Source organism: Perca flavescens, chromosome 16, assembly GCF_004354835.1.
Source record: "Perca flavescens isolate YP-PL-M2 chromosome 16, PFLA_1.0, whole genome shotgun sequence".
NCBI classification, from domain to species: domain Eukaryota; kingdom Metazoa; phylum Chordata; class Actinopteri; order Perciformes; family Percidae; genus Perca; species Perca flavescens.
The window spans coordinates 6525772-6540610 of record NC_041346.1 but is presented as its reverse complement, the minus strand read 5'-3'; the positions used below and the strand labels follow the sequence as shown (position 1 = coordinate 6540610).

Below are 14839 nucleotides of genomic sequence, written 5' to 3'. Positions count from 1 at the left end.
GGCCTGCTGCACCAATCACATCGGTGTATCTGATATAGGCGGGCCAGAGGCGAGCTCAACAGATGACGACAGTTTAATCTACCAGTTAGCTCCGCTGGTAGCTAAGCGTATGGGGCTCTGGATACGTCACCTCGTCTATTGTTGTGATTGGTCGCAGTGTTGCGTGCAGTGAGATTTTCAAATGCATGCTTGGTGCCGCCCCTCGAGTTGGGCCATTTTCATTACTCAATGCCAGACCCTTAATCTTTCGGGATTTGGGTCTGGATTTCCAGGCTAGGTCACGTCGGCTACTAGCCAAAAAGCTAAAAAAGGGATGGAATACTTTTAACAGCTATAAGTATTGTCATTTTATAAAGGCTTTGATCTGAGTGGGAACATGGATGACATCCAGCATGTGACTGTGAGCAGAGTCAGTCTCCTCTCTTTGCACAGCGAGTTACTATGGTGATGTGAATCTGCGTCGCCAGGTCCTTTTTCATAATGTGAGACTATGTGAAACTCGACAAAAAACGTAATAGGCCTATATAAATGTGCAATTGTCTTTGGAACTTACAGTATCAGCCTGAATGCAGAATGTTTGCAGTTACTGTATGCAGTTTGGCTCGATTGTTGACTCCTCTGTAAGGTTAATCATTGTTCCATGAAGTAGAACTAAACTGAAGGAGCTGGCATGTTGTGCGTTTCTTTTGTGTGTTTGTTTGTTTGTTTGTTTTTTTGGGGGGGGTAACTAACTACTTTTTATACTGTGTAATCATTTCTGAGTCACACTGATCCAGATCCTGCCATTTTCTTTCCCAATCCTGTCTTACTCCCAAGTCAATGTTGACTTCTACTGAACTTCTACTCAAGAAAGCTGGGTAAGTCCAAGTACAAGAGGCAGCACTTTGAAATTCTTAAGTGATATAAGTCTACTGTATTAGTGGTTAGGTTAGTGGATTGGACTTGCCTCAGGCGTACTGATCTTGTTTCATTTGATTTAAATATGCCTAATTTGAACTAATAGTTGGAATGTACATGTAAATTGAGCAAACCAAGGTAATTCAAATGTCTTAACCCTACGTCAGGCATGCCAGACTCAGGATAAAAAACAAGACTGGAGTCTCTAGTCTCTACAATGTAATACAGAAAAGCAGACAGTGTTTGAGATTTTGCCAGATATCCACATCACAACAGGATATCAAGGCCAATGAAATTTCAAGCAGCTAAAGGTCCCAGCAACAGACACTGCGACTACAATAAACTATAGCAAGACAGCAAATGTCAATCAGAAAGTCCCCCCAAAGTTGTTACTCAGAGCCAGGGCAGTCTGGAACTGGGTTAGAAGTTTAAGGTTATGATCGTCCAGATACTAAACCAGGAAATGAGGGGAACCGAATGAATCTAACACAGGAATGCTTTTACTACTGCTGCTTGGCCCCCTAGAAAAAAAGTATACACCCGTCACCATGCTGATTGTTCCCTTGCTTCCCCTGCAGCGTCGTCATCATTTAGACCTTTAGATTAGATTTAGATCAGTCTCTAGGTCCTCAGGATGTTGGCCCACGTTAATAACTCTGTACTCCTTTCCCTTCCATGACTCCCAAAACTCTCACAGTTCAGGGCTTCGGGCCATCTTAACCACTCGATTCAAGTAGAGCGATCGTAATTCCGGGAATGTGCTAAACGTGGAATATAAATGTCCATCCTCTCAACCATCTGCCCAGTAATCCTTCGAGTTAAGGAAAGTCCTGGACACCGGTTTAAACTCTGCCTGCTCTGCCCATGCTGATGAATATCTGACAAAGGACTCTGGTTTCGGGATGTTTGCTAGAGCTGTTTTGTTCGGTCGTCTGCACTACAAACCCACAACAACAATCTTAAATGAAGATGTCAAGAAAAGTCTTTCCTTCCTGCGGCGTTTAGAAGTACACTCTTTCATTAATGCATGATTCGTCCTTGTTTCTTCTGTTATTCCTCTACCTTCAATAATTTAAACACCCAAGTCCCTCTGAAATCACTCACTGATTGATTGATTGATTAACTGATTCAATGATTGATTCTTTAGATATTCTCGTCCTCTCAGTAGATACACACGGGCCATTTGGGTACAACAGTGCAGGCTTTAGTATTTGTGACTTCACCAAAACGTTAGCAGTTCGTACAATTGTGCCACTTGTTAACAAAGTTAATGTAGCATAAAAAACACTAATAAAAGTACACATACATGTTTAGATTTTGTTTTACACTGGCAATATACTGTAAATGTTTGCGGGTTAAGAGGGAATGCATTAGAAGGGGAAGAACAAGTTGCCCCCGTTTTTCCTGTTTAGCCCCGTTTCCTTTCTATGATAGTCAAAAAGCGTTTTGCGAATTGAATTCTTGTTCAAATGACTCGGCATATCAAGCACCTTATATCTTATTCAATTGAATTTATAGTTTAATCTGTGAAAATGTGTTGTTTGTAAGGGGACTTATTACTTCCTGGATTTTTCCTGCTCTTTTCTTTTGTTTGCTTCTCCGTGTGTATCTATCTGACTGGTTTGCATCCAAGAGGAGATCAGGCACAGCTTCATCCACAGTGTGGCGTTAGATTGCCATTCAGTCAGAGACGCGCTGAAGCTGCATTCAACAACAGCTGCACAATGTTGATTAAAAAAAACCTCTTTAAACACTTTGTGATATGTTTTGCTCCGTTCTGAACAACCCTCCCCAACCAGTACCCTCCTCACTGCCCGCATCCAGTTGTACTTTTTAAACAAGTTTTTTGTCATTCTTTTCCTTTTGTCGTATATATACTATATATAGAACCCTTTTGTTCTTTAAAAATGGGAATGCTGATAAAACAAGTAGTATAAGAAGAAGAATTTCTTGGATGATGTGATTCCAAAGACTTTTGTCCATTGCTGTCACTTTGTGCCAAAAGCTCCCACAAACTGACACTTTGTAGCAGCCCCGTTACAGCGGCCATTTAAACGTCTCCACAAAGTAGCATCCAATTCACTTCAGCTGGAGATGCAAAGTGACGAAAGCGACTAATGTGACTCTGCAGTTGGTGTTCTCGACAGAAGAAGGAGACGAAGGTGAAGAAAAGGATCAGAAAAAGACGTGAGGAGAGAAGGAGGCTGATCTGATTGGTCAGGCCCAAGATCCAGAGAATCTGATTGGTCAGGCTGAAGGGACAACGGGGTTGATCGATTGCCGGGTTGTCATGGAAACGCCGTCAGAGGAAGTGGTCACTCATCATCTTGATGAACTCTGGCACCTTGGACCTGGAGAGACAAAGAAAAAGTAAAGGAGGTGGGGAATTAGGAAGGACATGTACACACTGTACACACTAACACGCACTGAGAAATAAATGAGTTTACTTTTATATGAAGGGTTCAGGTTCTGGGGAGCATTAAAGTATTTATTAAATTCCATGGCAATTGAGGCTAACCTAATCAAAATTATATTTCTTTTGTTCAAATAGGCCTGTTGCAAATTACATAATCGCCTGATCGTGATTACTTGAGCTGACGCATCCTTTTGCATAATCATTGGATTCCACAATCAAGGGAGTTTAAAGCCAATGTTACAAATGTAGCAACAAGTGTGTACAAGTGTATTAGGTGTGTTTCCATCAGCTGGGAAAATGAGCTGTCTACCTAGCACAAGCTAAGGTTCCAATATCAGAAAAAAAACATGTACCTTATTTTTTGCTTACGAAGTACAGTAGACTGCAATGATGATAGAGAGGGGCCGATAATGGCTCTTATTCATAGGGGGGAGAGTTCCCTTCAGGTGTAGCAGTGTGTTTACCAGCTCAGGGGAAAGTCATGCTGGAGTTCATATAGCTTTTCTAATTACATGTAGATAATTCACATTCATAAAATGTTTGGATGGAAACATGGTGTTATTAGAGTAGCGTGGGTACTTTCAGATATAGCTCAGAGTGTGGGCGTAATGAATTTCTGGTCGAGCGAGAGAGTGACCGTGGATGTCAACATATGCTGGCGATCAGAGCAGAGAAGAAAGTAAACTAGTCACGTAGTTGTAAAATGTACAGTGTATGCCCAAATTTAGCATCAATGTCGGCCCTGGAGGAAAAAAGTATTCCCTGTGAAGCTGAAGCAGGAACAGTTAATATAGGCTTTTGAAAATAAAATCAAGCCTCCTTCAGCATTAGTTAACTGTCTTGAACCACCGCTTCGTTACATTAGGTACACAACAGTTTTAGAAAAGCTATTTAAAAAAAAAAAAGTCCAGCACTGCAAGAGGTGAAACATTGTTTTAGCAAACTATTTGAAGATTAATCAAACTCATTTGCTAAAGATCACATTATGTCAATGAGCAGCCATTGAAATGAACAACATGGCTCAGGTGTAGTTGCAAAGCCAAACACAACAGCACACATATGGCATATATGTGGCATAAAATTAACAGAAATAGACAATTGTTAATCACAATTATTAATATGACAGTCAATTAATTGATTGTGACAGCCCTATAATTGAACGTCTTAAGTTCATTCAGTTGGCATATCTGGTATAGTTTTAGATTGGTTATTACTCCTATCTTTCTAATGGAAATTCTGTGTTACCATTGGTGACTTTAAGTCCTCCACCTCCCATTTTTCCTATGGAGTACCTCAAGGCTCAGTTCTTGGACCTTTATTATTCTCCATTTATATGTTACCTCTCCAAACTTCAACTAGTTTAAAATGTTGTAACACTGTATAATAACTACTGTTAATAAATGGTAAAGTGATAAGTAGTTACTAAGTAGTAGTAGTAGTAATTAAACTGTAGTTAATATTTATTTTACCTTGCATGTCATTTTTACTGTATCAATTTTATTCCTTATTTATCTGGTAATTTCTTTCTAAAGAACTTTGTTTGTTTCTTGCTTTGTTTTGAAAAGTGCTATAAAAATAAAGTTCTTTTTTCTTCTTCTTGTTATTATTTATTTTTATTCTTATTATTATGTACAAGTGGACATTTTGGACTGATGGTGGAAAGGTCTGCGCTGATCAAATCATCAGCATTCATCCACCGGCGACCATGAACAAACACAGCTAATTTCATGACATTCCGACCAGTAGTAGCATACTTAACATAACAAATGTACATATCTTCCCCACCCCTTTCTATTTTTGAAAATCTAAATGAACAGCAGGAACACCACTGCTGGGGGGTGAAAACAGACCCCCAGCTGTTATGGGTGTGGTCTTAACTCTATAAGAATATACGTTTTTAGTAAACTACTAATGAAACCTTAACATTTTTATGTTTTTGGTAATTTTCCTTGCACTTAAAGTTGCCACTGTCATTTATGTGCCAGACAACTTTAATGACCTGAAACCTGCACAAACCTTCAGTGTATAAATAAATACAAAAAACCCTTACTTCATTTTTTTCACTCTAAAAATGTTGCAGATAAGAAACTTGGTGCGGTTTTGTCTTAGGTCACTCCTGCTCTTTATCTATGACCTTTGGTACCTCCAGGCTACAGGACTTTAGGAAATATGCTGCTCCATGATTCAACATGCAAACACAAATACACATAGAATGTTTTTGAGAGAAAACAAAGAACAGCGACAAACACACACAGTCACACATTAAAATCACACTTACTGCCAATCTGTTGTTAAAATGTACCCACAACCAGACAGAAACTCAAGTTGGCCTCTGTTTTTAGCCGACTGTATCATCAGCTCTGCCAGATATTAACTGTCAGAAAACTGAACGATGCACTTCTCCAAATTCATTCAAGTAATGGAAGAAATTTCACCTAAATTCTGATTTGGTCGACATATTGTCTGTGTATGTTTTAACCATTTCTTTCCTGCATTAGAGTGACAGTAGAAATGATACACCTGGAAGAACAAAAAGTGAAATATTTTCCAATGTATTCACTAGATACCAAAATGTATATCATATATACTAATAACATCAACTTGGAGGTATTTTTAGTTTGCCATAGATTTTTAAATTTCATGGCAGGTGATTCATAAAATGATTGCTTGAAGTTTCTGGACTGGTTTCTGAATTCCGATTCTTTGGTTTGAGTTAAAGGTACAACAGCAGATTAGTTTATAAGTGAAATCTTCTGACCATTCATGGGGGAGGAGATGTTGCTGCGTTTTACATTTGTCCCAAGGGGTTGGACCCGTCGCCCATGGCGGCGGCGGCGGCGTGGTGCGCGGCGGCCAACGACAGGGCAGCCCCATCCGAGGACACGGTGACCTTCTCCTCCTCGCGGCGCTTCAGACAGGCCGCCTTGGGGTTCAGGTTTCGCTCTGGACAGAGAGAGAGAGAGAGAGAGAGAGAGAGAGAGAGAGAGAGAGAGAGAGAGAGAGAGAGAGAGAGGGGAGAGATTGGTATTATTTCTGGTGTTGTTCCAATCTGTAAAGAATGTGACCTGACTGTGTTTTTCAGTGAGATGTCTTTATGCTGGGTGACTAAACCAGTAGTGAGACTGAAGCCAAAGAGCCAAAAACTTTAGTCCGGTTGAACACAATCAACAGGTGCCCACTGCTGCCCTCTCCTGGAGCTCTGGAGGCACTTCAATGCTGGAAATCGAATGTAACCTCTCGAAGCCTGATATCCACCTTAAATTCAACCCCAAGTAGCTTAGAAGTTAGAATAAAGAAACAATTTAGAATTTAGAATTTAGAATTTAGAATTTTAGAAATTTGGAATATTGTCTTATCCTTTAAGATCCCAATGTCACTGCAACAGTTGCCTATTGCGTAGAAAAAACAGAACATGTTACCATGTTTGTGTCTGTGTAAATGATCATTCCGTATCAATCAGACTAATTAAACTAATTAAGATTTTTTTTGTTGGTACATTTCAAAGAGTTTCCCTTCAGAACAGACCAGGGGCCTGTACCATGATGGTAGTTGAACAAACTCAGAGTTGCAGGACTGGTTTAGAGTTGACAAAACAAAACCGATGCAATCAGGCTTTATTGGTACCATGACGCAAGCTCATCGACTTTCTCTGTCAACTCAGGCTTTGATCCTTAAACTCTGATTACTCCGCGCGTGCGTGCACATAAAAGAGTGACGTCGGCACCGAACAACCAATCACGTTCGATATGGATAGAGCGAGAGCAATATATTTTTCCGCGGAGGAGCAAGAAATTATTCTTCAGAAATATGAAGAATATAAAAATATCTTTAAAGCACGCAGTGATACCGTCTCTGCTGCCAAAGCAAGAGAACAATCTTGGAGGAAGATTGCTGATTGCGTTAATGCGTAAGTTAAAGAAATACATTCTATAGGCCATTAATGTAAAATTATGAATATAGGCTAATCATAATAAAAATGTATTAAATAAAATGAAAATGTGTGTATTCATATATATATGAATATATAAAAAAACATTCCTAACATGTAGCTACTGTAGACTACTGTATAATACTTAAGTGCTCTAAGTGCAAGCTGCTTTTTGAAGAAAAAAAACAGATTGTGAAAGTTTTTTTTTTTTTTTAAATCCCTCTTATATGGACATGGTCGATAAATGTCCAGAGAACAACAATGAAGCTATTTATGTACCCCTGCAGTGCGAGGACCACCTTGCGAATGGTTCGACAAACAGTGTTTTTCCCTAAGTTCTCCGCATCACCGACCACATACAAGTAAAACGCAACGCAATACATACCATTTACGGTACAGTAAGTGCATGGCTTTGACGAGTCACATTTGTTATGTGCGGCTCAAGAAGTTCGCAAAGATGAGTTATTCCTTCCGTGGAAAATCTGTATCTTTCATACAAGTAAGTATCAGGAAAGTCAAGGGGATTATGACGAAGTGCTCGTCTAACAATTAGCGCTGAGATGTCCACAGGATTTGGAAGAAAAGGTGAAGCCATTTTAATGATTGAAACAGAGAACAGAAGCTGGGAATTAATTACGTCACCTATGTGTTTCTTTGCTCACCGCTGAACTTCAGACTGAGATCTCGAATCCAGAACATAATCTGACCCGGGGCAGGTTAGCCGTGCAGCGTAAGATACCATGGCAACGAACAGCGATTAAGGCCTAGCTACTTTCATAGTACCTAAAACCCAGGGTTGGTGGAAACTAAACTGAAACATAGCTGGCTAGCCACCTAAACCAGCTTCATGGTATAGGCCCCAGGATAATGACCTGGGGTTCAGGATCAGTGACCATTTACCATTTTCAATATGCTGTCATTTTACACAAACTAAAAACTAGATCTTGGTCACTAGAATGGTGAATTAATTGGTAGATTTATTATATAATTTTATATAATGTATGAATATAAAATAGTCATATAGTTTATGTATTATTACCATAACCATGTCAGTTGAATAAAAAGATATATGTAGTCACAATAAATAAATAAATGAAGATATGCGATACCGTTGTTCAATATTGCGATTACGATATTACTTGCGATAAATAGATATTTAAGTGTACTCAGTTTTGCATCTCTGCTGCTTTCAGTATTTAAAATGTAAAACAAATGAAAGCAAAATCATTTCCAACATTCTCTCCTATTGAACAAAGTGAACACTGAACTGAACACAAAAGGCAGCACTGAAAAAAAGTGACATTTTAAAGTACAGTTTTCTACAGATATTTTCTTTCAATTAACACAAAAAGAAAGTGTCTATTGCGATATGTCGCAGCCTTTCCTGATGTGTCTATTGCGCCAGTCGATAAGAACGATGACGATAAAAAAAACATATAATGTGCCGCCCTAATAAAAGCCAAGCGGTCTGGTGCAGCATCGGAGGTCAAAGCTTACGTGTCTTGATTGGAGATAGCGTCGCATCTAGATGCCGCGGCTCAGCGCTCTGCAAGTTTGGGCAGCTACATTGTGTTTATTGTGTCCTTTTTGTGTTTGTTTTTTTGCATGCACATTATCAGATCTTGTTTTTGTATTTATTTTACTATTTAAATGAGTTTTTTTCCATATTTGTCATTTATACTGCCATTCTGGGAGCTGCTAAACCGTGTTTCGTTGTTGAAAAGATCTGGTGTATTCTTTTTGTATGGAACTGACCTCTGACTTGTTGCTCCAGACTGAGGATGACGGCCACGGCCTGGTGCAGGATCAGTAACTTGGTCTGCGGTTTGTCACTCTTCAGGTGCAGCTGCACCATCCTGCCCAGCTCCTTGAACGCCTCGTTGATGTCGCGGACGCGCAGGCGCTCCCGCGCGTTGTTCGCCATCCTCCGTTCCCTCTCTCTCTCCATCTTCTGCTCCGGAGACAGGTCCTCGTCGTCGTTGTTGCTACGGCGACCAATGAAGAGCACGGGAAGGAGGCGAGGGAAGACGAAGCAGGGGATGAGGGTAGGAGAGGAGGAAGAAGGGGAGGATTCGAAAAATGAAATTTCTGTGTGTCGAACGCTCATCGTAATACAAACCTGCAGTAGATATGTTGTTGAGACTCACAAGATGATTCATTGAGTGAGAAAATAACAGGGAACAGGGCTTGGGAACAGACATCACGTGCTGCATTCTGGGTATTTCAATCTGCCACAGCTGCAACCAGGGTCCAAAATTAGTACCATCTAACAGCCAAATGCTGCTAAAATATGCAAGTGGATGGTAGATTTGCCTCACTCACCAGCCAAAAAAGCAATGGTAATCTATTGAGTGGCTGGTAAGATTTGAACATTCAATAGCCATTTGGCTTATGGACATAAACGGTAATTTTGGACCCTGGCTGCACCTGTTGGCTTCCACGGTGATATCGGTGACTGAAAATATACAGCGAACAACCAGAAGATCACACCAAGAAGCCGTGTGTATGGTTAAATAATTGAAACTTTATGTATTTCTTTTAGGGCAGAATTTACAAGAACAAACTATTTTACCCCTGTAATTTAAATCCCATTCGGAGCAACGTCCTCGTATTTTAACAACAAGTTACCTAAAGTTTAGTCTCGCATTGCCAGACCTTCCTCCACAGCGCTGCGGAGGAGGGTCTGGCTAGTCCACACTGCATTCCGGGATGGGAAAAAAACGTGCTCTGGTTTATTGGCATTTGTTAAAACCAATCACAATTGCCATGGGAGGTGCTAAGCACCGGACGGAGCAACATTGCCTCTGCAAAATAGCCTCGGGAAGGAACTTGTTTTGGTGGAACATGCGTACGTTCAAAAGTTGTTTTATTCGTGCAACAGAAAACTCAGATTGGACAGATAGTCTAGCTAGCTGTCTGGATTTACGCAGCAGAGATTTGAGGAGTAGTTAACCATAGTCCTCAAAAATCCACCAGAGTTTAAAATTCATCGGAATTTCTGGCGGCACCTGAACAATCCCGGAAATAAATACAATGTCGATATACACTACCTAAAGTTAAAAGACAATGCAAACATGGGCAGGCCACACTAGGGTCACAAAGTAAAGTAAAAATCTTCATCTTTATTTAAACTTAACCAATAATGTAACCAAACTGTGACCACTTCACAACGTTAAAGTAAAGTTGTGTTTAAAACTGCGACAGTTGGGTTCTCTGGTTTAGATATAAGATCGCATTTTTGCCAATAGTAGGGGCGCTAATTTATGAAACGTTCCCGTGGGTCGTATTAGAATGTAAGAATAAACGGCCAATATTGTCAACGTGTTGGTCAAAACATTTGCTGGATCACGTGACGATACGTTCCCAAAGCCTGTAACGTGGGCAACAGTTTTCATCTGTTTTCTATCATTATCATTCAAACCATTTGCATCATCATTTCAAAAAAGTCTCTGTAATAACTGATGTATTTAGCTGCTTCTCATCACACTTGGTCACTTCATTACGGTGGCCGACAGGGACAAACGCACCGCAACTTAATGAAACACACGCAGCTAGACAAAACACAAGCAAATTAAGAAAACATCTTCATTAATTTGACGACACACGCGCAGCATTTAGCAAACGCGCTGCAAATACACACAACACAGCCAAATACACAAACGCGCTGCGAATACACAAACGATGCAAAAAGAAAAGCACACAGACTCCGAAAACAGAAACGATGCAAAATGAAAAGCACACAATCTCCGAAAACAAATGCAACCAAAAAAAACCCCCGCTGCATCCAGATTACACAACGGAAGTTCTCCAGGCCTCTAGTGAGAGAGAGAGAACGCTCTGCCTTTTTATTAACACAAGTTTACAGACACGTCGCTGCTGATTGGGTATCACCTGGGACCTGAGCCAATGAACTAGAGACACACCCACCAAACGAGAGAAAACATATCGCAAACACAGACTTCGTATTTACAGTCTATGATCTCAAAACAGTTGCACACCGAATCCTCAACGGTGCACACCGCTGTGAGATTGAACATACCCCGGCCCTCTCTCTCTCTTTCTCACACTCTCTCTCTTTCTCTCTCTCTCTCTCTCTGTCTCTCTCTCAGTTGGGTCGAAAATCAAGCTGTTCCACTCAGCGCTCCCCCCTAGAGGCCCGGAGAACTTCAGTTGTGTAATCGGGATGCAGCGGGTTTTTTTTGCTGGGATTGTGTGCTTTTCTTTTTGCATCGTTTCTGTATTTTCAGCACAGTTTGTGTATTTGGTTGTGTTGTGTGTGTTTGCAGTGTGTTTGCTAAATGCTGTGCATGTGCTGTCAAAGTAACGAAGATGTTTTCTTAATAATTTGCTTGTGTTTTGTCTATTTGCGTGTGTTTTCATTAAGTTGCGGTGCGTTTGCCCCTGTCGGACACCGTACTTCATCAAAGTCCAAAGCCTGGTTCCCAAAACACCCACAGCTTAGAGTCCTTCCTTGTTACCTTTCTCTCCAAAAATAACAAAATAAGGTTTTAGGTTTTTTAGGTCTTAGCTTTTCTCTTAAAATAGCGATTGGCCTCAGCTGAACACTGGTTTGTGGTTGCAGACTAATCGAATGCTCGATCGCTAGAAAAAAAAAATATCTCCAACTATTTTGATAATCAGTTTATCGCAAAGTAGTTTTTCATGCAAAAAAATGGCAGAAAATGCTGTTTTCAGCCTTTCAGATATGGAGATTTCCTACTCCTTTTCTTTTTTATACCGTATCATACTAAACTGAATGTCTGTGTGTTTTGGACTGACGAAACAAGACATTTAAAGACATCACCTTGGACTTAGGATGGTAAAGTTTCCCTATTTTTGGACATTTTATAGAACAAACGATTAATCGAGAAAATATTTGGCAGATTAATCGACAATGAATATATATTTAACACAATGTAAAAATACTAGAACTTGTTAGAAGTAAAAGTACTGCCTCATGATCAAGTGATTTTTCACGTCAATCTCTCTAGATCTCTGCAGAAAATTGACACATTTCCTGGTTTATTATTCTTGTCCTACGCCACGGAAATAAAATGAGAGTAAAATGAGAGTCACTTCAGTTTATACAAAATCCAATTCAACATCTTGAATAGATTCTCTTCTCCTGGAGAGCTTTGTTAATCAACGACATTTTGAACAAGGAAGGTCTCTGAGGCATGTGGGTTTTTTGGGGACAATGCGTGTCCCAGCCGAGCGGAGGGGTTTGATGGAAGCGAGCGTCTGCGGGGGTGGTACCTAGATCTTAACCTCTCAATTGATTTCAGGTCCTTGCTGTCGCCGTCCTCCTTCTTGGGGTCCAGGGACTTGGGGTCCTGCAGGAGGTTCTCGTCCCCCTCATCCTCGGACTTGATCTCCGAGCTGACGGAGGAGGTGCTCTGGCCCTGGAGGCCTCCGGACAGGGCTGCAAGGGGGGGTGGGGGTAGGAGAGAGAGGTTAGATTTACAGTGGTTCTCAAACTGTTTTTAATAATGTTTTTTTTTTTTTTTTCGATGCTTTTGGCGCTTTTTAAAAAACGTTTTTGTCCCTTTTTATAACACTTTTTTTCAATAAACCTGATTTAAATGACATAATACCAAATGTTACACAATACAAAGTGTTGAAGGTTGTGAAGGTTGGAATTTTCTACTAAATTCACACTTCTAGGTTCATTGAAATGGTGCAGTCAGAGAAATACATGTAAAAATCCACCTTATCAACAATTTACATTGGTTAATTCTGTGAACATTATGTTGCGTTCATGCCATATCTTATAAACCGTTATAATGAGCATCAAAGTCGTGAAAAAGTTGAAATCAGCCTCCTACAGTAGTTGCAATTCCAAGTCGGACATATCAATAATTTCTGACAGCAGCATCTCCCACTGGGCATAAGAACAACATAAGTGCCACCAAATGGTGGGAAATTGCTGCAAAGCCTCCATCACTGTCAGCTACATCTAAATACAACCTAATAACCCCACTAATAGAATCAATTCATCATATTAAAAAGGAGCAACACGCTGTATGGGTGCCACAAATACAACTAATTTATAAAACTGCCTAATTACTTGGATGAAACAGCTAATTTAGGCAAACGATGGTTCAAAGGAGCGTATGAGGGTTTCCCGGTCTTCCCATTCTGCCGACCTAGTGTGAATGCAGCATCAGGTCCGTCTGAACGCAGCCAATTGTCCAGTCGACCTCCAAGATGGCGGCATGAGAGAGCTGTGAAGCCAACGTAAAGCCCCCGGAGCCTCCGTCTGCCTCTCTCCGCAGCTGAACACAGCCGTCTTTATTTGACGTCTGTATGGATCCGTCACTGGGACGCTGCCAACGTCTCAGTCAACACAAAACACTTTGCTCTGTTACCACACACACACACACACACACACAACCACACACACGCACACACACGGACCAACTGTCGGCCATTTTGAATCTCCTTCTGCCTGACTGGAGGCATTTTGTGTGCAGCTTTGAGTGACGGACAGTGTTTTGTGTGTGTGTGTGTCTGTGTGTCTCTTTCCATACAATTGCTGTGTGTGTTTGGGAATAAATAGCTTCATTTAAACTGTGTAAAGTGACATTGTGCCTCTGAAAGTCTGACTGAACAGTGTCAGACACAAACTGACACTGGTAGAGACTTGGAGGAAAAAAGACTGATTGAGATTAAGATTTTAAAGTGCTCATATTATGCTTTTTGGCTTCTTATTTATTGTGTTATATATCTTTTTTTCTGCACATTATATGTATAGATTACCATCTCCAACAGAAAACCCTGTTCACAAACTGCTCCAAACAGCTTTGTTGTAGTCCAGCCTTTACTTCAGAGACGAACACACGTTATAATGCTCGCCTAGCTGCTAGCATGGCACGTCCTCATACTCTGCTTCTGACTGGCTAGTAGTCCTTACCTAGCTACTGTCAGGGCACGCCCTCATACTCTGCTTCTGACTGGCTAGTAGTCCTTACCTAGGTACTGAGCATGTGCAACTCCCAACAAAGATGGTGCAGAAGTGAGATGTCTCACTCTGTAGCTAAAACAGAGAGCTCAACACACAGGGTGAAAAGAGGAGCTGCAGCCATTTGCCGTACAACAAAAATATGGTGTTTTTTGAAAATTAAACCATGTAAACCTTCTCTGGTACAACCTCTAAATACAATTACGAACATGAAAATGAGCATACTATGAGCACTTTGAAGTCTGAATCCTAGTCTGGGTCCTAATTTCTCTGATCGAATCTGGTTTCTGGCTGAAGATGAAACAATGCAGCTTTTCTCTCTCCCTCCTTCAGTTTGTAAAAGTCCTCCATGTTACTTTTCTGGCTTTCTCCGTAGCTGTGCTCCAGTGCCGGACTACATTCCAACTCCAGGCGGGTTTCTAAGCCTGAAGGGTGTTCACTCTGGAAAAGTGACAACATGAAGTAAACCCAAAGATGTCAGAACGCAGACTAAATTGGCTTGTTTTGTCCCACAATGCATTGCACAAAGAAAAAAAGGAGGCGCTGCTCCAATCTACAAACCACTGACACCCTAAAATCCTCTTCTACTACAACACACCCGAAATAGCAAAATAACCTTTTTTTAATTGTTTTTCTC

At 40.7% G+C, this 14839-nt stretch overlaps 1 protein-coding gene across 5 annotated transcripts in view; it reads right to left on the bottom strand.

The window, feature by feature from the left end:
• Window positions 1-858: 858 nt before the first annotated feature.
• The window catches only part of tcf4 (transcription factor 4), a 302082-nt gene continuing 288101 nt past the window's right edge, over window positions 859-14839 (bottom strand). For all 5 annotated transcript variants that reach the window (XM_028601084.1, XM_028601086.1, XM_028601085.1 and 2 more), the window contains 4 exons: window positions 12510-12663; window positions 8997-9226; window positions 6106-6256; window positions 859-3248 (listed from right to left, as the gene is read on the bottom strand). In XM_028601084.1, the coding sequence (XP_028456885.1) occupies window positions 3200-3248; window positions 6106-6256; window positions 8997-9226; window positions 12510-12663 (584 nt within the window). In that variant the 3' untranslated portion in view covers window positions 859-3199. The remainder of the gene's footprint in view (window positions 3249-6105; window positions 6257-8996; window positions 9227-12509; window positions 12664-14839) is intronic.